Source organism: Falco biarmicus, chromosome 4 (assembly GCF_023638135.1).
Source record: "Falco biarmicus isolate bFalBia1 chromosome 4, bFalBia1.pri, whole genome shotgun sequence".
In the NCBI taxonomy this organism is placed as follows: Eukaryota; Metazoa; Chordata; class Aves; order Falconiformes; family Falconidae; genus Falco; species Falco biarmicus.
The window spans coordinates 21870989-21892993 of record NC_079291.1 but is presented as its reverse complement, the minus strand read 5'-3'; the positions used below and the strand labels follow the sequence as shown (position 1 = coordinate 21892993).

Sequence of the window (22005 nt, the reverse complement as noted above, 5' to 3'; positions counted from 1 at the left end):
ACTCTCCCCCTAAGATCAAATAGATAGTCAGTCCCTCAAGGGGCTGAAGGTGGAGAAGTGTCAAACCCAAAATCAGTATGAAATTCTTTCTAAACTTTCCAAATATTTTTTCAAAAATTCCAAAAAAAAAAAAAAAAAAGATCTGTGAAGTTTAACTCCCAAAGAGGATTACTCAAGTTATATGGAATACAATAAGTTCTTAAAATTCCAGGCTGTCCTTCCAACCTGGCAACTTTACTGATACTTTTTGAGCCCGAGTTCTCTTTGGTTTATACACACCAAATACACACACACAGCTCAACCCTTACTCATCTCAAAGAATAAGCACACATCTACACCCTATTTCAAAAAGCACAAATTTTAACATTAATTTCATTTGCAGTCCTGACAGAACATTAATTTTCTATGCAACCTAATGATGGTTTAAATCTCAGCTTGAAGTTTAAATGTTCTTGCAGATCAGATGAAAGTAGAAAGTCGCAGTAACTTACCAGTACATTAGAAACTAAGTGAACATAAAGAGAAGTTGCAAGAGCCTTTTTTTGGAAATAAATATGAAAGTGATCTTGAATATTCTTCGCGTTAACAGATTCCCTGATTATACAATGCATAGTTAAATATAATAGTTGCTGATCATTTACAGGAATTTAATATGTGGAGTGGTAAGAACTAAATGCATCTGGTTACTTGAAACAGCTGAATCTAATAACAGTTTAATTCAATGTATTGCCTAACTTGAATATTTTTGTACTAACAGATTTTGCCAATTGGCTCCTTAGGAAGGGTCTTATGTGAAAAGAATCTTTGGCCTTAACAAAAAAAATCCATAGTGGACACAGCTGGTATTTCACATACTTGTCTTTTTCCCCTCTAAAGATTTTCCTCATACTTGTCTTTTTCCCCTCTAAAGATTTTCCTAACACAATGACCTCTAATCAAATTCTCTGTCATTGATAAGAAACACCTTCTAAGTAAATAAATACAATATAAAATATAACAAGATATAAAATATAACAAGATAAGTTGTTCAGACTGAACAAACTTTACATTGGATAAAGTACTCAAACACCTTGGGACATTACTTTGTGAAGGTTTTCAGAACTGTAATAAAGGTAATAGAATTAGAGCAATGCATAGCACTGGAGATGGTATCTTTACTTCCATACCTTGTCTTTCACTATATTTCAGCTTTTCAGTTTGAATGCTATAAAAATTTAAGATTCATTACCAAATTCACTCCCACATATCTTAAGATCATGACTTGACTTTGACAGAAATAAAAAAACTGTCTATCATATAGTATAACCCAAGCAGGTATGTGATACATAATACTCCTTCATACTGTACAAAGAACATAGTTCTATACAAGTAAGCATGTCGTAGTCACAGTTCCATAAAATTAGTTTTGAAAGATGTACTCGTTTGCAAGATGTTACAAAATTTTGGCCTCCCATTCTCCTCCTGAAAAGGTGGTCAGGGTTCATGCAGACATTATCACAACGGCACTAGGCACCCCTATCTTGACTTTGAAATATCCACAAGTACTCTACTCCTGGACAAGAAAGCCATCCTATCTGTCAGAAAGCTTTTCTTAATGTTTAATTGGAATCTTTTTTGCTGAAATTTTAATAGTTACTTCCTGTCCCATGTATCACAAACAGATTATTCTCTTCTCTTTACAAGAACTTTCACTTATAGGAATGCTGTTATCCACAAACCTCTTCTCATTACACCCTTACTTTGCAGTAACATCTACACCTTCCAATGACAAAGCTTTCTCTACAAGACAACTTGCAGATCAGCGGGTTTCAGCCAACTCTGACATAAACACTGGGATGCAGAGTGCTTTTAATGTTCAAGTACATGGAAAAGTGCCAGATACTGCCACCATTTTGGTTTCTAAAAATTGAAAAATAGCCTGTATTTTGCAAAATTTTGCGTCCTCTCCACCCAAAACTGTTTTCTTTTTCTTTGTTAGCTACTGATAAAGTGTTCTATTTTACAACAGTATTTTAAAAACAGAAGTAATGAAGACCATATGCTTACTGGGAAACATTTTCAGGTCAACACCAGCTACTTAACAGTCTTCCTACCAATCTAACACCACCCACAGAAAATACCATGAATGGGCACAGAGACACTGGATCTTTGTGCCATTTGAATAAGTCACATTCAATTCTTTGGTGAATCTCAAAACATCACCATTTTAAACAGTAAAACAAAAAAAAAATCCTGCGATTTTCATACGAAATAAGTCTATCAGGCAAGGAAAAAAAGTCTAATAAAACAACGTAAAACAGGTAAGAAGGTCACAAGGCAGGAGATTCCCTGAAAAAAATAATTCCGTTTGGAAACCAGCAGAGAAATCTTTAGTAATAACAAATAAAATGTTTGGTGATCTTTTCTTGGGTCTTCTCTTTAGGATATTAAAGCTTAAACACAACAAATACTGCTTTATAAAAGCCTACTGCAAGGCTTCTGAAGCCGCCTAAAATCTTCCAGCTTTATTTCTGTTAACTTAGCTAGGCACTAGTCCAAGTATAATAGCTACTGAAAAATAAACATTAAGCCATCAGTAAGTGTCTCCACAATTGTACTGTGTTGCTATGCTGTTCATATCCAGGATTTCAGTGCCTAATCTGGTTTCATTCACTGTAAACTAACCCAGTGTCAAATCTTATGACTCACAGGCTCTCTGTCTGCTATGGTATTCTTCATTAGGACAGAGTCCAAAATCCTGAAGTTTCAGATTTTATACAAAATACTGGTACTCAGATGAAAGAACAAGCAATGAGCGTGAAGTCATAAGAAAAATATTACTTCCATGCACAGTTGAAAGTCAATACTTAGTTTTAAAGCAAGGAAGAATTATGACTTGTTCATTAAACTTCATATATGCTTCATTTTGAACAATGAATAGGAACACAGTGTTTAAGAACAGCACTCATTTTCAACTGTTTCTTATTCCTAAACTCACAGTATTTTAGACATGCAAGCTACGTGTGAATGAAGAAATAATAGTGGAACAAAATAGCAAAGCCTTCCTGCTAGGATGCTTAATGCCAGGGCAAAAGGCTAGCTCAATCACAGAAGGAAGGAAAAAAAAAAAAAAAAAAAAAAAAAAAGAAGAAAACCCCACACTCTAGCTGCCGCTAGTGTGCTGATGACAGAAGCAGCAGAAATTCAAAGTTTAGTGTCACTCAGCTAAAAAGCCCACCTTACTGGAGGTGCACAGCAGATCTGAATCATACAAGGATATCAATCCTACTGACAGAGAAGGGGTCCTGTCAGCTCCCATCTGTTTTTCAGCAACCTTTGTTTTAACATGCCTCCTTTCACCTTCCACCCTTTTCATATTAGTTTGGATTACCAATACATTTTGGAAGTTTTGTCTGTATCAATGACAGTGGCCTTTAGTATTCTAGAGGTACCGGCAAAGCACAAGCATAGGGCAAATACAACTTTCCGGACCAAATCATACCTCATACAAGAATGTAAAACTACGGAGACACATCTCTGAGCAGACCAATTTTACCATCAAAAGAAAAGGTTTGTAAATATGATAACATATCTGCTAATGGCTTCTGCCAAAACAGCTAAATCTGTCAGCATTCACACCTCTTCACACCCCTGATCGACACAGCTGTGCTGACAGAAGCCTGTGGTATAGAAAACAGCCTCATGCTCAGTTCCAAAAGGTTTGTCAACCAAATTTTACAGAAGACTCCTCTTCTGAATATAGACTTGTTTGGCATCCCAGTATGCTAGTTTTGCAAGCAGCAGAGAAAAATTATATAAACCTACCAGCAACATGAATATGTTTTAAGTAGGAAAGTTATCCTTTGGTTCTGTGTGTTGACAGAGTATAACTACATTAGTCCTGTATAAGGAGATATTTTTAAAGTTTGGTTTTATTCTGAAACACCCTAAAAATGCACCTTTGTGATACTTATATTTCAATCACTCCTGAACTGAATACACACTTTTTTGGTGTAAAACACATTAGAAAGCATTGTCACCATCACCACTAGAAAAACTTAAGGACTCCAAGAGTCAAGTTCATCTTGATTCTTCTCCAGTTACAAGCTACCAAGCTGAACTGCTCTGTGACACATCTCTGTCATATCTTGCTGGTTCATACTCTATTTTGTGACCTTTTGGCAACTCACATCCTCCAAATGGGTTGTAAAGGTCTATTTAAGGGGCTTTAGTCCTGCAATTGGTATTTGGGCAGCAGTTCTATCGATAACACCCTGAATGGACCAAAAGCACAGCAAATCTGTGCTCGTGCTGTCTAATGGGTGTAAAAGTTTAGGTGAAAAGCATAGAGTAGCACAGGAATATGAAAACAAGTGCACTAGATCAGACTTAAGGCACATCTAGCTACTTACACTGTCTCCAGCAATTGAGAAAAACTGATGCCAACACGAACAGGATAAGTCTATCTAATATTTTTCTTGAACATTCTCCCAGCTTCCAACAGTTTGCAGCTGACAGTCTTCCTGAGTAAGCAGATACAGGTTTAAGTTTGTCATTGATAGGTAAAGTTACATGACAGTTCCCGAATCAACTGACTAGGGGTAAGATACACAGAAAACCTTTGCAAGTTTCAGGTGCTTAGGCTAAGCAGACACTTTCAACTTAATTACAACATAAACAAGAACAAACAAACAACAAAAAAATCTGTGAAGATTTTGAACATCACCACAATATTTTAACAAGCAATTCCAGAAATTCAAATCCTATTAATCAGGCTTCTAAAAGATACGACCCTTAAAAAGGAGTATTAAAAGACATGAACAATAAAGTAGAAGTAATTCAAAGTAATCCCATTTTTTGTCATCTGTTTGCATATCTGATTAACAGTGGAGTCATTTTTTTCCAGTCTTCCTCAGAATGATTAGGATTACATTTTTTCCAGTAAAAGTAAAAATTAGCACAAAATAACCTAACTTTATATTAAGAAAAAACACCAAATACACCACTAAACCTAGCGGGGGCGGGAAGGGGGGAGGCGGTGGCAGGGGAGAGTACTGGGTCTAACACACTCATATAAATGTTTTTCATTTGTGTCCAAGAAAGCAAGAGAGGTAAACACCTGTTTGCAGATGGATCACCTATGATACAAAACAGCAGGAAAGATTTAGGAGACCTTCATAAGCAGCAAAAATGAGGATCAAATTCCTTGTACAGTATCAAAGAGAACCCTCTGCTTGCATAGCTGTGCTTCAGCACAATAGTAATTGGCACCACGGGCAGAGAAACAAATTAAAAGCTTCCACCGGTCCTCATAATTCATTTCTGAATAAAGCAGTCAACTGCTGGAAGGTTATAACAGCATTTGATTCCTTTTATACATAAATAACATTTACAACAATTAAATTTCATGAGGTTAGGATTGCAGTTTATATTTCATATACAAAGTATTTCACTCTGGAAAGAATTACTGGCTACAAAGTGCCAATCCTAAAGCAACAGACTCTATTCTGGAATGAGTTTTGTGCCAAGCAAAAGGAGTTTGGGGGACTTTACAGGTGACTGTCTACAAGATAAGAGTGAAGTAGAGGCACAATAATAGCTTAACATTACTGCCAAAACAAATCAAGTCCTTAAAATGTGATTGTCCCTAAACAAATAAGGGCAATTTTCAGAAACCTCAGCTATAGCACCACCTCCCTTTAAATCAATGGCTCTCTTTTCAGAGTCTCCTTCCTGAAGTTTTGTGTTTACACAATTCATCTTTTGGTCCTAAAGATGTCATGAGAGTACATTGACAGCACACACTGCTACACCATGATAAATGACACAACCAATAAGCCACAAAAGCAATGCAAATATAATACCCGAAGGCCAATTTACCACGCTAGTTCAGAGACAGCTCCCTTTTTTTGCCTACGCAACACTATCGAGTGATGTAAATGTATCCTGACTGGCCTCATAAACTCACTTTTGTAAAGGAAAGAAGCTACATAAACACATCTAAGTTGTTCTCTCAGGGAATTTACCACCAGACCTATTTACCACATAAGACCACCACCGATAAACCAACGCACCACCATGGTGATTGATTGCTTTCTTAGAAACAAGAATTGTTTCTTCAGAGAAACAATTGATTTTTTTTCTAAATTATAATGAAAAAAAAGTACTTTTTTTACATCACTGAAGTAATATTTGGGCATCTGCATTTCTGCCAATTAGTTTCTTCACATACGCAAATTCTTTGCCTTTTTATATTAAAGTTTTCTGGTTTAGTGGCTCAGCCAAAATGAAAATTTGACATTTAAATTGTAGAAATTCTGCTTGCAAACACAGTATAATGCAAATAGAGATTGCATCAGAGTCTTTAGCTAATTTATTCGTATGATGAACACAAGAAGTAAGGAATGATAGTTTGAAAAACTGTCCTACTCCCTGGCAGCATAGGGAGAACTAGTTCCTTGGCTTTGATTGACATCAAGCAAATTTCCAATCATAGCTTTTTGTTTAACTTCTTTACGAGACAATTGCTCTACAGTATTTAACCCTTGTGCTTTATAAATTAATGCTGTTCCCAATTCTTGCAGAATAGTTAGAATTAATAGTCTTAAAAGCATCAGGACATTTGATTATACATTGATGGCCACCTGAGATATCAGAGTAATTACACATGAGAAGCTGCATGCCATAAAGCTAGTTCTTTACCGCAGAAGAAACCAGTTCCCAGTCTGTACAAACATGTAGTTGCCACTGAGAATTACAAAGCAGCACATCAGCACAAGGCAGAAAAGCACTGAAGTATTCAATTAATGTCTCTCTGTACCTAAAAACTGCAAGGTCATAGTAACCTACCCTCCTCAAAATCAGACCACCATTACATTTGATTGAGTTTCTTTCACATATTGGTCCTGAGGTGTACATACAACTGACACCACTTAGTTCAGTGTTTGAAAGAGTCACTAGTTATCTGCTGGCTTGTTCCAAACCCTCTGAGAGAATATCTTAATAATTGTGCCTGTTCTCCTGATCTATATAATTATCTACTCCTTCTCTTAAGAAGATCAGGCAGCAAACTCTGCAGAATATTAAAAGGCAAAATTTTCTCTGTGATGCACTACCGGTTTTAAATATCCAGTCTTCCAGCTTCACAAGATGCCTTTATTACACTTGAGAAAGAAAATGGCTAATACTCTACCTGTACCATTTATTATTTTGTATGCTGCTCTTGCATTCCCAATTACTTCACTCTCTGAAAACCAAAGACAACCTACTTCTCCAACTGTCATGACTGAACACTTATTTTAGCTCCCAGAATTTGTCTTAAGATTTTATTTTCTTAATACTTTCATTCTTTGAATACCAGGAAGTAGTTTAGCTATTTCTACAGGTTAGGCAAGGAATTATTTTTTTATGCTTTCACATACCATCAGGATCCTAATTTAAGAACTAATATGTGAAAACATACAGAATGCTTTAGGAAGAGATGGCTAGATGACTACCGCAGTTTCTTCTGATCACAGCAGCTTTTTTTTTTTTTTTTAAGGAAAAAAACTGAAGTTTCCAAGCTACCTTTCAATATGCAATGCTGTTCACCTATAGATTGCTCAGATTTTTCTCCCAACTCTCTTCAGTTGTCCAAAAAATTTTTGAAATACAGTACCCAGTAGCAGACCTAGCCTTCCAACTGAGACCTTACCAGTGTGGAGCAGGGCAGAGAAACAGTCATTTATGCCATATTTGTCTTCATATAATGCAGTATGATACTAGTCTTTCATCTAACAATCTGACATTGACTTGTGTTCAGCTTCGATCATGCCCCACTGTTACCACCAAGCCTTCTGAGAACCCCTCTTTAAAGCAATGTCCTCCATGCTATATTATAAGGACTTGATTATTTCTGATTCAGCATAGTATAATGGACTTGCTCCAACCTTCAATTCTATCCTTGCACTTTTATTTGTGTAAACAATTTGGTCAAGGCTATTTTTAATTATAATCATGCTGTATAGATTTACTCCCTTTCAGCTTTGTGGGCCTTCAGAGTTGCATGGAGCTCTCAGGCCATTAAGCTCAGCTTCTACACCACGATTTCACCACATGTGCATGTACTGACACAGGGATGTTGGGGTGCTTTAAATCCCCGGCTTTGGGAAGAAAAACGGAGCAGAGTCAAGGCATGAAAAACTGAAGTGAGCTCTCTCTTCTGAGTTAGCCACATCCCCAAAAGCAATTTTAAAGAGTATAAGGCTTTAAGAAAATGATGTCTCCTACCTGTAAATCAGCTCCAGATGCCTCCTGCCTCTCAACTCTAAAACCCATGACAAATTCCCTGTAGCTCATGATCACATGAGGATTTGGGGCTCATCCACATTCTATTCCATCACCTATTTTGAGAAAAAAAGTATCCAGCAACAGTGTACTGCCTTCCATGTCAATCATGAAATACCAATAATAATTATTTATGTACCATGAGAGCTAAGATGTCAGGGAGACTGTGACCACTCCTGAACTACTTTTTTTATTTATTGTACATCACATTTTCCTAGTTTGTCTATGAAAGCATTACTCAAAAGTGTCAGAAACTTTACTATAGTCAAAATACATAGCACAAGGTTTATTACGCTGTTGTAGATAGGTAATTATATTGTCCCAATAATGATTTTTGTTTCCACAAATCCTCAGTCTGCTAACTCAACTCGTCAAAAACTGTTCTCAGACTATTTTATCTCTAGACCCCGATTACTAATTTCTCTTAGCTTGAAGTTGTCTGTGAGTGGGCAGTTATCAAAAAAACCTGACAGATCAAGTCTTTAATCCATCCATCTTCCAACTGCATAACGCAAAAACTAACAGATTGGAAAGGCCTGATTTTCTTTCCTAATGCTGGAAGGCTCTATTTTTATCAACTCAAGCTCAGGTAGAAGCTTCACAATTTTTTCCCCTCCAAATGCTTTATTCAATCACTGTCAGCACTTAAGTTCATATTTCAAGGCTTGTAAGCCTGTGATTGTTGTGTTTATGTAAGAGAGGTACAACATTCGCAGTTTACCAGACCTGCCTCCTTGTTCTTAGGCCACATTAAGAGCTACTGGAAGCCCAACACCCAGTTTGTTCTGACAATGCCTCCTCCAACATACCAGTCCTCATACAGTGTCTTCTAGTATTAGAAAACAAGACATCTGTTGAAATGTTCTCTATGAACACCATTTACTGAAGACCAGTACCAAGACATCAATCCTCTTTTTTGCAGCTTCCAGCTTCATTAATTACCTTATTCTCCAAATTATTCCTGCTTCTAACATATTTAAAAGACTGTTTTAATGCTTTAAATTCTCAGTTAATTCTTCTAATTTCCATTTAATTCTGCGCATCATCCTGCTTGCATTGGTTATTTGGCTCAACCAGCCTATGTATTTTGTTATGTGGGCTTTGTCTTTTTTATTATTTTTTTTTTGTTGTTTTTGTGTTCCCCTCCAGTTTGTTCTGCCTAGTTTTAGGGTCTCTGTTTTTTTTTTTTTTTAGTTACAAAACCAAAAAATAAAAATTCTCTTTTTAGTATTTTTGGTTCACAAATTTTAATAACTTTTGAACAGATTAATGATCAGGAACACTTCTATAGCTGCTATTATGTAGTGACAACTGCAACCACTGAGCCAGCTTTTGAATACAACTCAGTTTTCTACTTGTATGCTATCAATAAAGAATTTACAGCATCAAGAAATTATTTTGCCAAATGGTATCACTATGAAATACACAGCATTTTTTTTTTTTTTGTTAAGTTGGAGCTATCAGTTTGTACCAGCTAATTATATCTAGACTATAACCACCTAGAAATCACATGCCATTTGTCAGGGGAAGGAGTGGGCACAAAGACACAGACACTCCAAGTTACCCACAATTTTACAGGCCAGCATCACTTGGTAAAAAGGAGTCTACAAACAGTACCTAGTCCAAGGCAATTCCACATATTACCACAGTTAGTTAACAAACTGGAGGATGTGAAGAACATTTCAGCTAGCCTTTGCCCAGCAAATCACACTGCAGTTGGCATTTCTTTCCTGTTGTGAAAATACTGGGGGCAAAGTAAGATAGATATACATCAAAATTATAGCATTAAATGCTCTCATGAGAAGCCACAACAAATTACCCGTAAAAAAGATGATGTACTGGGAAGTACCAAATGCTGGTTCTTTTGAGTTACTATTAACTTTTATGTAGATGAGTGGAGCTTAGAACTATTTTTCTTCTCATAGATTCATCAGAACCACACAAGACACAAGATTTACTTATTATTTTTGAAGATAACAATTTATGGACCTTAAGGACTTTATGTATATTAAAGCCACATATACAATTCCAGATTCAGACCCATATGAAACTCGGGTGACACACAACACTTTTATAAAAGTTTTGCCTTCTTTCTACCTAACTTTTTACTTTTTACAACAATACCATTTGCTAACAAATTAACAGTTTAGTACAGTCAAAGTATTTATAAATTCAGAGTTAAGACTAAGTTCTTTGGGGTGGGGGCTGAAAATGTCCAAGAAATATAATTTATTACAGTAACAGAAAGTTAATAAAAATACCAATCCCCAAAATGTTATCTTCGTAGCTCCTCTTGGTTTAACTAAGAATAGTTCTAGGATTTTCTATGATTATCATATGTATTCAATTCCTTTCACGCATAATCACTCCAAAGAGTCTTTATAGGAGTAAAATTTCTTTCAAAGGCAGAAAACTAAGCATTTAAGGACTAAAATGACAGAAAATAAAATTTGAAACAAGATCTTGTAATGCTACAAGCAGCATACAAAGCAACCTGCGTATGATATGAAGCATTACTTCCTAGAAAAGGAAGAGACAAAAAGCCCTGAGGAGCATTATCTTTTGGCAAAACCTGTAGGCAAGAGAGAAGTAAGCACAATTCACACAGCTTAGCAGAGGAAGGGAATGGGGCTGAGAATCTGCGAGTAGCAGCTTTCGTCATTCAAAGACAACTACAAAATTATTTCAAATCATATTGCCTTCAGAGGCTTTAAGAAAAGGCGGGGGGGGGGGGGGGGGGGGCAATCAATAAAGTGCTTTGATTTTAAGACAATGTTGTCCTTTTAAACAGTGCCCCCTCCTGTTCAGAAATAAAGCAACGAACGGACGGACATTCCCTAAAGACCTGTATATTCTTTACTTTAACTAGCCAATTGTCAAAAATTTAAACTAATCTCAGCCACAGAGCCGAATACATCTAAACTAGTTCTAATATTACACTCATCAGTAAAGCCAACTTGTGAGTTAGAACAGGCAATCTGGAGCTCAAGAGCACTCAAAACAGCAGGAATATTGGGAAATATCTGGGAAATCCTTGCAACCCTGTAACAGCCACTGCAGGGCTGGATGTATTCTATCAGAGCTGTTTGGATAAGCAACTCAGTTGCTAATCAGTTTCCAAAATGCCACTAAGGAGGCTGCATCTGGCTTACCTGTGTCTAAACTCTTCACCTACACGTGACTCTGAACTTTAAGAAAAATCACGCTGTATTCCATGTGACTCTCACTAACAACTTGCTACAGTCCAAAATCTAGAAAGGGGAAATTCCATAGAAATATTGTTCCTGTATTTAAAAAAAAATAGCTCAAATCTGGGTAAGTTATAAAGTAGCATATCTTCTGACTTCTAAGGAGCATTTACTTCAGATTTTCAGATTTTATATTCTGCCACAATACATGCCCATTCAGCTGAACCAGTCACCTCCATACATGTACATTAAATGCTTTTTGTTAATGCAAATTAAGTCCAATCTTGATCTTTAAGCTATATAACAATCAGAGTTTTGAATGTTTTCAGAATTTCTCACAGAATGTTTCTGCTGTTCTTAAGCACAACACTGGGGAAGGGGGGAGGGGGGGGGAAGCAGGTTTGTTTTGCTACATTAGAAAAAACAACTTAGAGCTGTTTGCTTAAAACCCCAAGAATTTCTGCTCTTTAGAGTGAAGACTTTAAAGAACGGGAGACCTTTTTGTCATGGTTATGCTTTTTATTAATGCTGCTGTATCTTCTCTCCACTAGAAAAATCCTCAAATCTAGCTTAAGGTATCATGGGGGCTGGGACATATATGCTCTCCAAGGAAATATTTTAGGGCTTCAAGGCTAAAATCTCCAAAGATTCAGTCCATGAAGTGCATGCATGTTCCATCATACCATACATCCCAGCACTCTGTTCTGACAAATGTATGTACACTGTCCCCACAGACCAACTGAGCATGCTCTAGTCCTGTTTTTATTTGTATTTACTGCTCACACTTACTGTGCGCGAGGATAGCACTCAAAAAGCAAGCACAGAGTATCCCCTCTGCTCGATTCCTGCTAGCACTGCAGTGTAGGAAAAGAGAAACAGAAGAAAATGGAGGTTAGAATGAAGATTCCAAAGGACTGGAGAACACAATGGGCTGGAAAAGGATGTTGGTAGGAAAATGTAAGCCTGAAGCCAAAGGAAGCAAGGGAAACATGTTCAGTGAGGAACTGAAGTGGAGAGGGAAAGAGTCTGAACTGGCTGAGCTAGTCATGGCTAGGAAAGGGCAGGGGGGAGGGTGCAGACCAAGAAGGAAGGGAAATATATTTGACAAAAAGACCAAGAAGAGGGCACAAAGGCATCGTGTAGGTGGGAGGCTGAGAAGAATAGGAATACTAGTCTGTAGGCCACAAGAAGTGAGGAGAAAGGGACACTAGGAGGAACAATAAAAACAATTGGGATTAGACTAGATTTCATGGTGATACTACAACTTAAAGCAAGGAGGCCAAAGGAAATAATGAATGAGAAGTAAGCTGATGACACCTCTATGATATTTTACCTACCATCCAGAAGGAGAAATAAGTTTAATGGAATACATACAAGTGTTATATTACAAATGACACATATGAGCCATTCATGACCACATGAGCAATGCAATATACTCTGAAGACAGCCCAGCCCCACCTGGTTCCACGTCAAGCAGTATAAAACAGAAATTCCAATGTACCAGGACACACAGGAACCGTTTCAAAAGGACAGCATTCATTCAGCATCTGAACCGCTTCAGGGATCAAGCAAATAACCTAATCCATAACTGGCTAACAGCTACTATCATTGTAACCACAAACGCAAAATGCGGCTAGCAGGTGCCGAACCAGCCAGTGACTGGGATAAAAATGTTCTAGAAGGTGAGCCTTTACAAAAAGGCTATCGGTGACACTGAGGTCTGAAGACAAATGCAAGACCCCTATTTTCACATAAGCCTTGTCACAAAGTCTTTAAAAAGTGAAAGCACCACTCTCCAAAGTGGAAGGACCAACCATGGTAACAATGATAAGAATGGCAACTACCTGAGCACACTCTCTGGAGCAGCACAAGGAAAGGATGCAGTACAGTCTAGAGTCAGAAATACCATATATTTGGATAACCCCTAAATTTAAAAAGTTTTAATATTCATTTTGATTTATTTACACTTGCATTCAATAAGTGACTGCGACAAAAAAAAACAAATAAAACAACAACCAAGAAACTTAAAGACATCTTGATCACAGCTGCTAGACATGTTTTACTATATGGTGAAACCAATTTCTTCAAAACTTGTTTATTGATTGCATTCCATACCTATGAAGTTTAAACTTGAAAGGAATATGGTTCCAAAAATAAGAAACCAAAACATTCCAGATGATATCCACTCTCAATAATGAGTTAACCAATTGGATAAGGGAAGTAGTGTCCAGTACTTTTTTTTAATTTATTAAATGAATCAGCTATGTCTTCAGCATATATGCTAACACGAAAATCAAAGAAAATAAAAAATTAAACTTGGAAAAACATTCCGATTCTGACATACTGGACATGTTTATTTCTTGATTACCTACTTATTATTGAATGATATGCCAAAATGTCTGTCTACATATTCTCACATCTAAAATGTAATACAGTTCATGACAGTCATTAAAAATCACCAACACAATTTTGTCTGTCAACAATAGTCATGATAAATAAAATACATCCTTAAAAAAAGCGTACTCAACTGAGTTAAATAGTATAAACTATTCCTATCCTCTGTTCAAAGACCTCAGAACATAATTCACGCTATATTGTGAATGCATTAAACTTCACAAGACCGCAAACTAGAGAGGGCTTGGAAACGAACATATTTCTATTATCTCTTGCACAGCCTGTACAAGAAATGCCAAATGATGGATGAAATCCCACTGTTTAGACGTAAAAGGGGTTACTGTAACCAAGATGATTTGTCTCAACCGTTTTCAACATTTGGGAAGACAACCAGTCCATTTAATTCAGTGTTCTAGGCCAGCACATCTCTTACATCTGACAAACAATACTGCTCTCTGCATCTTCCTTAACTCATATTTTCCGTATCCCTAGCTAGGCATTTTATATACACATAACTAAGGCATTACCAAATAACCTTAGATTGTGTTCTTAGTTTCTTTCTATCCCAAATATTACATCTGAGCTCTCAGGAACCTACTAGATTCAGCGTGTCTCAGTTCATTCTGCTTCAGTACCAGTCCTTATTTTCTTACACTGTCACAAGCATAGCTCCTGTCTCAACTCAGGGGAACCGAGCACTTCTTGGTGGCCCTTTCAGAATGCAGTTACCTGCTCTCTGCACCAATCTCTCACAAAACCAGCCATCCAACTCAGATGTCTCAGCTTACAGAAACCTGGGTTTTGGGTCAAACATTGCAACACCCAGCATAAAACATCCAAGTCACTGCTCTCAGACAAATTTCTGTACTGAATCCCACTAGTTTCAACAGGCCTCCACAACCAAGAACCCAGAAGAAAAAGAAAAGCACTTGAACACCATGAATAGCAAGCAACATGGGTGAGACATGCCTTGCAAAAGTAAAGGATTGCCTATTAGGTTCACTGTTTGCTTTAGAAAATGAAACTGAATTAATTGCTATGTTTACATGAACAGCTTGATGTTACATGTGTGTGTTTTCACTGGCAAAGTTATGACATGTCTTAATAAAACACAGGATCAGACCAAAAGTTCACCTTGCTTGGATGTAGTGCTACAGGTGATTTATAAATACTCATTTACCAATTTGTTCTAAAAGTCTTTTATATTAGATGTTCAGATTAACGAAGTTTTCCAACTTGATCCCTTGCAGAAAATGGCTCAAGTACGCAAACTCCCTAACCTTCCCCATAATAAATCATGGTGTACAGAACTTTGCTACCATAAAGATCTTTTAATGCTTTTACCAACCTCCTTTGCTGTTTGTCTAGCATTATTTTTGATGGAAAAACAAACAAACAAAAAAGTTCTCTTGGTCTCTTTCCATGTTTTAATCTGAGCTCCTAATCTAAGCAATTTTTATCAGTAGGTATTTTAACTATAACTACTAGATCTCCTCTTCACTGTTCATTGGGGGGTTTTTTAAGCTAAGCATTACTACATCAAACCTCTTCTAGTTTCTTCCTGTCCTCCTTTGCAAAAAAGCCAAAAGGTATATTTGAATGTAGTAGAGTCAACCACAGCACAAAACTGTTTTGAATTCTAATATCTAGAATCAGGCCACAGAGCTTTTAAAAATCAAGCAGCAATTTTTTCTTAAATCAGGTTTTTTGCCGTATTGGGGGAGGGGGGGGAATTACTTCCCAAGTATCACCATCATGCCTTCTCTGTGACAAATGCACATTTGGTCCTAGTCTGGTTGCTTCTTTTAATATGCTTAGATTGAGATTTTCCTATTTTCTGCCTTGACTTAATTGGTTTATGATCTGTCTTTTTTTTCTTTTTTTTAAGAGTATTAGAGATTTTGCCTTTATTCCTAGAAGGTGCATCATCCTTAAATAGATGTTCCTTGTCACCTGTTGGATGTCCAAGACTTAAGCACCTATAATTGAAGATCCCAAGTTGTTTTATAGGCATCTGATAAACGCCACTTACCTCTTACTTCCCAAATACCTTCAACCTCGAATGATCACAGTCCATGAATAAATAAAAAAAAGAATCTTTAGTTATGTATTTTTTTATGTTTGTGTTTTTCATTATGTATAACTGTAAACTGTGATATTCAAGCTTTCAACAGCAAAATTATATGATCTTTGTCCAATTTGTTTTCACAGTAAGATAAAAGCGTGCAAGAGGTGAAAGCAGAGGCAAGTAACTTAGGAGTACAGTCACTGTTTAATGTGCAAGTATATAATTACAAAAGCCAAAGTTTACCTGGAGTTGAATTTGGTGAAAGATGCAAAAAGCAATGAGAAAGGATTCTGCAAGCAAGCCAGCAGCAGAAAGACAGCTAGGGGAGACACGGACCTACTGCAGAATGGGGCAGGGAAACTGGTGACAAAAAGACATGAAGAATGCCTTCTTTGCCTCAGTATTTACCATGAAAGCCGGCCCTTGGTAGTCCTAGGCCCCCGAGATTTGAGGGGAAGTCTGCAGAAAGGCTCACCCTCAGTGGAGGAAGTTAGGGAGCACTTTAAACAGAACATACAGAAGTATGCACCCTTGTAGCAAAGGCAGCCAACAATATTTTGCAATGCATTAGGAAGAGTATTGCCAGCAGGTTGAGGGAGGAGATCCTTCCCTTCTACTCAACACTGGTGAGGCCACACCTGGAGTACTGTATCTAGTCATGGGCTCCCCAGTGCAAGACAAATACGAAATCAGAGGCATGTTTACCACAGAACCACACAGACAATTAAGAGACTAGACCACCTGACACATGGTGAGAGGGCGGGACAGGTGAGACTCCAGCCAAAACAAGAGAAAGCGCAGGGGGATTTTAGCAATGCATATAAATAGCCAGTGGGTAGGAATGAGCAAGAGGAAGCCGAAGCCAGACCCTTCTCAGTAACACCCACTGACAGGACAAGAGGCAACAGATAAGTTTTCCTGAACATGGGAAAAGCTTTTTTACTGTGAGGATGATCAGACACTGGAACAGGTTGTCCAGAGCAGCTGTGGAAATACTCAAAACCCAGCTGGACATAATCCTGGGAAACCTGCGGTAGCTGACCCTGCTTGAGCTGGGGGGTTAGACTAGATGGTCTCAAGAGGTCCTTTCCACCTAAACAATTCCATGAATCTGTGAAATTAAATAGTATCTTTCCTTAGGCCCTGACTTCAAGTACAGATTTTGTTTATTATCAGTAAACTACAAAAGCACTCAAAAGTTAACATGCAGTACGAATGGAAAAACAGATTTACCAAATCAAAGGCCATTACCTCACAGAAATTGTATCTTGGATATAATTTATATTCTTTTTCATTAATTATGGGTACAGCAGCTAAGCAAAAAATAAATATCCAAAAACCACTTGACAAATTCCAGTTGTGAGATTACATGCATAAGCAAATATGAAAAACATTGTGGTAACTAGCCACTGACCAACCTAAAAATGTGTTTAAACAAAGAGATTCTCAGCAAGCCCTGAACTGCCTTTCTGCTCTTGTCTTCTTCAGACATTTACCATACAAAGATGATATATACGTCACAATAGACTGAAAAGCTATTTGGTTCCTATTAAACAACATTAATACAGAGTAACTAAAAAGCCAAAGCCACTTATTCCTCAGAAATTCAGAGGCATAACAAGTTTGTAACTAAGACTTTAAACCAATCTAGAAATACCTGTAACTTTCATGTTTTCATTTAGTTCTATTTTAACAGTAGACTACATGCAGGCATCCTTCCATTTTAGTGCTTGATCAAGATTTTTGGGGCATTTTCAGTTGGGGTTTTTTTTAAGTGATTTTTCAGACTTAAAATTATTTTTACATGTATGCATTTCCTGATATTCATACGTTTACTTTCCTTTCATTTTTCCCCAGCATTTATAAGGTACCTACAACTGTTCTACCATTTCAGTTATCAGGCAACAGAATGTAGTGTAAAACTTCCACGAACATATAACCACGCAACTGTGAAGAGAGAGGTGCTTCAGTAACAAACACTAAGGTTACCAGACTGGAAACCTGCAATATGTAAACGGATACATTAGGACTGCTGGAGGCAGGGGGAAGAAACTTTTCAAAATATCTGAGTTTTCAGCTAGTGCAAAGGAAAATCCAAGCAGCCCTGCCAACCCTGGCTCCTTTGAACTCAACAGGAACATTCCAGGCTGGCATGGTAATGCCACTGTTGAACAACTTACAAGCTGTCGTCATGGTTGCTACCTCCCAATTTTTCTATACCTGTTTTTGAACTGAACAAACTCTCAGTCTTTCAATTTATCTTAACTGACATCAAAATAATATACTTGTATATTACCACATGACTTTTAAAACTTTTCCTGAAATAAAGGAAATAATTAACACAAGCAATTGAAATTACCTGTTATTGAACAGTACACTATGTGAGGAGCAATCTTCTTAATGTCTTCATAACCTAGACCCATTTCAGCCAGTTTCCCAGGGATGTAGTTTTCCACGAAAACGTCAGACACTGCTGCAAGCTTTAGAAAAGAAAAGGACAAGTAAGATTTGTTAATGAACTTCCAAAACTTCAATAAATTCCTCATGTAACTTAATTTAAAAATCTCACTAATCAAAATGGCTCCAGTCTTTCTGACAAAACTTACAAACCTAGAGAGATTTTTCTTTACCTGTTAGACTGTGCATCTCTGCAAACTACATATTAGAGACACTGCATATCTAGAAAGATAACTGTCAAAATCCTAAAGCAACTAGATGAAACTATGATAAAATTACATTATCGGTATCACATCAATGTCCCACGACTTGATGATAGTTTACAGAACAATCATCACCTTTACACCTGCCCTTAGCTTGAGAAAAAGAAGGGAGAAAACGTGAAGGATAAAGGTTAATATATTCTATCTCTACCATAGAAATAAACTTACAAATTATTTTTCATTTTAAAATCATTGAATACAATTATTGTAACAGAAGACACATATCTCATTTCCTGCATGTAGAAACAGAATAGCGAGCCCAAAAATTTTACTGGGTTAAAATGAACAGTCACCTCAATTAGAATAGTGCTGTCACGCTCTGCAATGCGACTTTATCCATCGCATCTAGATCAATGACCTAGTCCAAAAATCCACTGAAGTTAAATAACATATTAACAGGCTTTAAGTTGCATCTTTTTATCTTATAAAAGTTAAAAACACACATATACAAGTTTCAAGACGACTAACACAAATTAAGAACTCCCAAAGCAAAAGAACCACACACTGAAAGATGTATGCCTTGGGGCCGTTGAGTATTTTTTCTTGGTCGCACCCCACTCGCCCCCTGGAATTTTTGGAACTATTCCCTGACAGGTACCCACGTTTGTGCACACATTTTTAAGCATAGCCTAGGACATTTAGTTTCTTAACGCTATTTGCAGCTGATGAGCGTCACGTTCTCTGAAACTACCATGTTGATGTCCGCTTAATACATACAGTATATTAGACCAGCTTCTATAAACTACTGTCATCATAACAACAATCAAAAGCATTTTTTGTTCTAGCATGCAGGCTGTTCAGCTGAATGTAAGGCCAAAGAGGGTGCCAAACCAGGAAGCATTTTAACAAGAAAAATAGAAACTGATTCTTATTCGGACAAGGTACCACACCACTTAAAAATGGGTCAATGGGATGCATGAAGGAGACATTAACAGAAATGAAGTTCAGCATACAGTAAAGGTGCATTTTAAAATATGTTATCAACTATTTTTAAAGTTGTTATATCAAGAACCTGTAGGACTATAGCAAAATGAGAAACAGTCTCCAGATTCTTAATAAGCATTGCTGGGTTTCAACGTGGACAGCTGGCTGGTTTGTTATTTTGCGATTCCATAGAAGTGAACAGAACATAATTTCATGGAAGTTATTAAATAACAAGCATTTGTCACAGGAAGGTTTTCAAGAAGATCCAAGTTTCCACAGAGCTAAAGTATTTGCTAGTAAAAACAGAAGTAGCTCAGACTGATCTACAGCTGTCCCAACCCTGTGTGCAGGACAGCAGATGAGGCCACCAAAGTAAGGCAAGTGGAACACAATAGGGGCAAGCTCTTTATTCTCTAATAGTATGCCTTTATGCAAATAAAGTCAAGGGGGTTTTCATTTTCTTTTTAAATCCTTCACAGTTCATACTTTTCCAACTGGTAATGCTACAGCATTAGCTTAATTCATTCAAGAGACAAAATCAGATAGAGCTTTTGTATTGTTTTCACTGGAACTGTATAATCTATCCAATTTGCAATGATTATATGGGCTAAAATGGTTTGAGAGTTGTTGTTTATCTCATACGAAAGAGCTACTACGAGCCACTGAGGAAGAAAGCATGACATACAGTACTATAACATAAAAAGCACCACACCTTTGGGCTTAGAAATATACATGGGATGGCGACAGCGCTAAAGTCTGATACAATGACTTGGGCCCAGTTTAGCAGTATATCTACTCTCCGAAAGAAATGAACCTGAGTTTTCAAGACATCCTACAAATGCTGCGTCAGCTCTGCTGCTAAAGTTTTCATGACGCTTGGAAATAGTCTTCAATGCATAAAGGCAGCAGTCTGTGCTTAGTACTTTTTTTAATGCTCACTGAACCAAGCATAAGTACCCAGGGTACTACCACTGCAGAGAACTGGATTCAAACTCTGATCCAAACAAACTGTATGCTCTTAAAACTCAAAGGGATTTTCCATCTCAATGAGGGTTTAAGTCCACTGTCAACTGAAATGTCACACTTCCACGTCCTACAAAGTGCTCTGAACATATCACTTGTATTTAAACCTCTACTAACAGAGCAATACAACACAGACCTGAGTTGGAATACTACGTATTCCAGATTGAGCATATCAGTGTCCTATGTCTGTGCCTCAGGAAAGAAAAAAAAAGACATCATGCATGCCAAAGTAGTCATTAAACTGAATTACAATAACAAATAATGACAGTCCTAACTTTAAAAAGCTAACTAATCATACCTTTTGGAAGTTTTGTTTAGTTTTTTAGTTTTGTTTTTTTACAAAATCTCCACACAAAGGAGAATGTGCACACTCACACACACACTGTGTATTTGCATGTGTGAATAGTTTGCTTTATCAAGTGAGACAGCATGCATGAGATGCTGACCTATCAGCTAAAGGTAATAAAAGGGAAGGAGTGCCATCAGCTCCCAACCAATGGAATATTCCCAAATTCTTCATGAATAGAGAAGTTAACCAGTTAAGGCTAAATACTCAGGAGAAAGGTATCATCCTCAAGGTTCTTAAAAGAAGCTTCTGACAATAACTGCTGAATAATGCTCTAAAGAGATATTGAGCCGTATTACAACAGAAGGATGTCAGAGCATGAGACTGGTGCACATACCAACACTGAAGTGAAAAAAAAAAAAAAAATTCATTCAGGCAAACATACAAATATTTGGGAAGCAGTTAATAGCAAGCCAAAAGCATTAGGAAGGAAGACAGGGCTACAAGTGGCACAGAATAAATAAACATAAAAAAGATGACCAAATAATAATTTTGTGGGAATCATCTAATCTTGTAATTATGAAAGAGCAGACCTTGGACAAGCATTTTGTAGTGCTGTGCCAAAGGAAGAAAAACAGCCAGGACTCCTGACAAAAAGATTTCTTCAGCTTACTTGATACTACTGACTGAGTTATCACAGCTGTGCTTTTGTCATATACCTGAAGACTCTCTACTCCTTTGTTTTTAGTATTCTAACCATGCTACCTTTCTTAATGAAAATTTATAACTTTATTACCTTACTTTATAGGGCTTAGGCTCAGGACATGATTCATATTTCTGTATGAGTAACCAGTGTCACAAATTTGAATTTCTTCTTGCCATCAATCGCTTTACAGACACGAATACTATTTTTCATAGTAACAATTACATTGCTGAAAAACCCTCAATTCTATACACATCTGTCCTGATGTTTCCAGGAGACAACTGAAAACAAAAGCCTGTTATAGATAACTTCCCTTTACATATCCTTTTTAACAAAACTCCAAACAGAAGTAGTTATATTCTGGCTCCATTTGAGATGCAATAATGGAATGTCAA

At 37.0% G+C, this 22005-nt stretch overlaps 1 protein-coding gene across 6 annotated transcripts in view; it reads right to left on the bottom strand.

Annotated features, from left to right (window-relative positions):
* Nucleotides 1-22005, bottom strand: part of SUGCT (succinyl-CoA:glutarate-CoA transferase) — a 337967-nt gene that overhangs the window by 305207 nt on the left and 10755 nt on the right. For all 6 annotated transcript variants that reach the window (XR_008821583.1, XR_008821584.1, XR_008821582.1 and 3 more), the window contains exon 6: nucleotides 18314-18434. Coding sequence is in view for 3 of the 6 variants with exons in the window: in XM_056337264.1 (XP_056193239.1) it covers nucleotides 18314-18434 (121 nt within the window). In the remaining 3 variants the exon portion in view is untranslated. The remainder of the gene's footprint in view (nucleotides 1-18313; nucleotides 18435-22005) is intronic.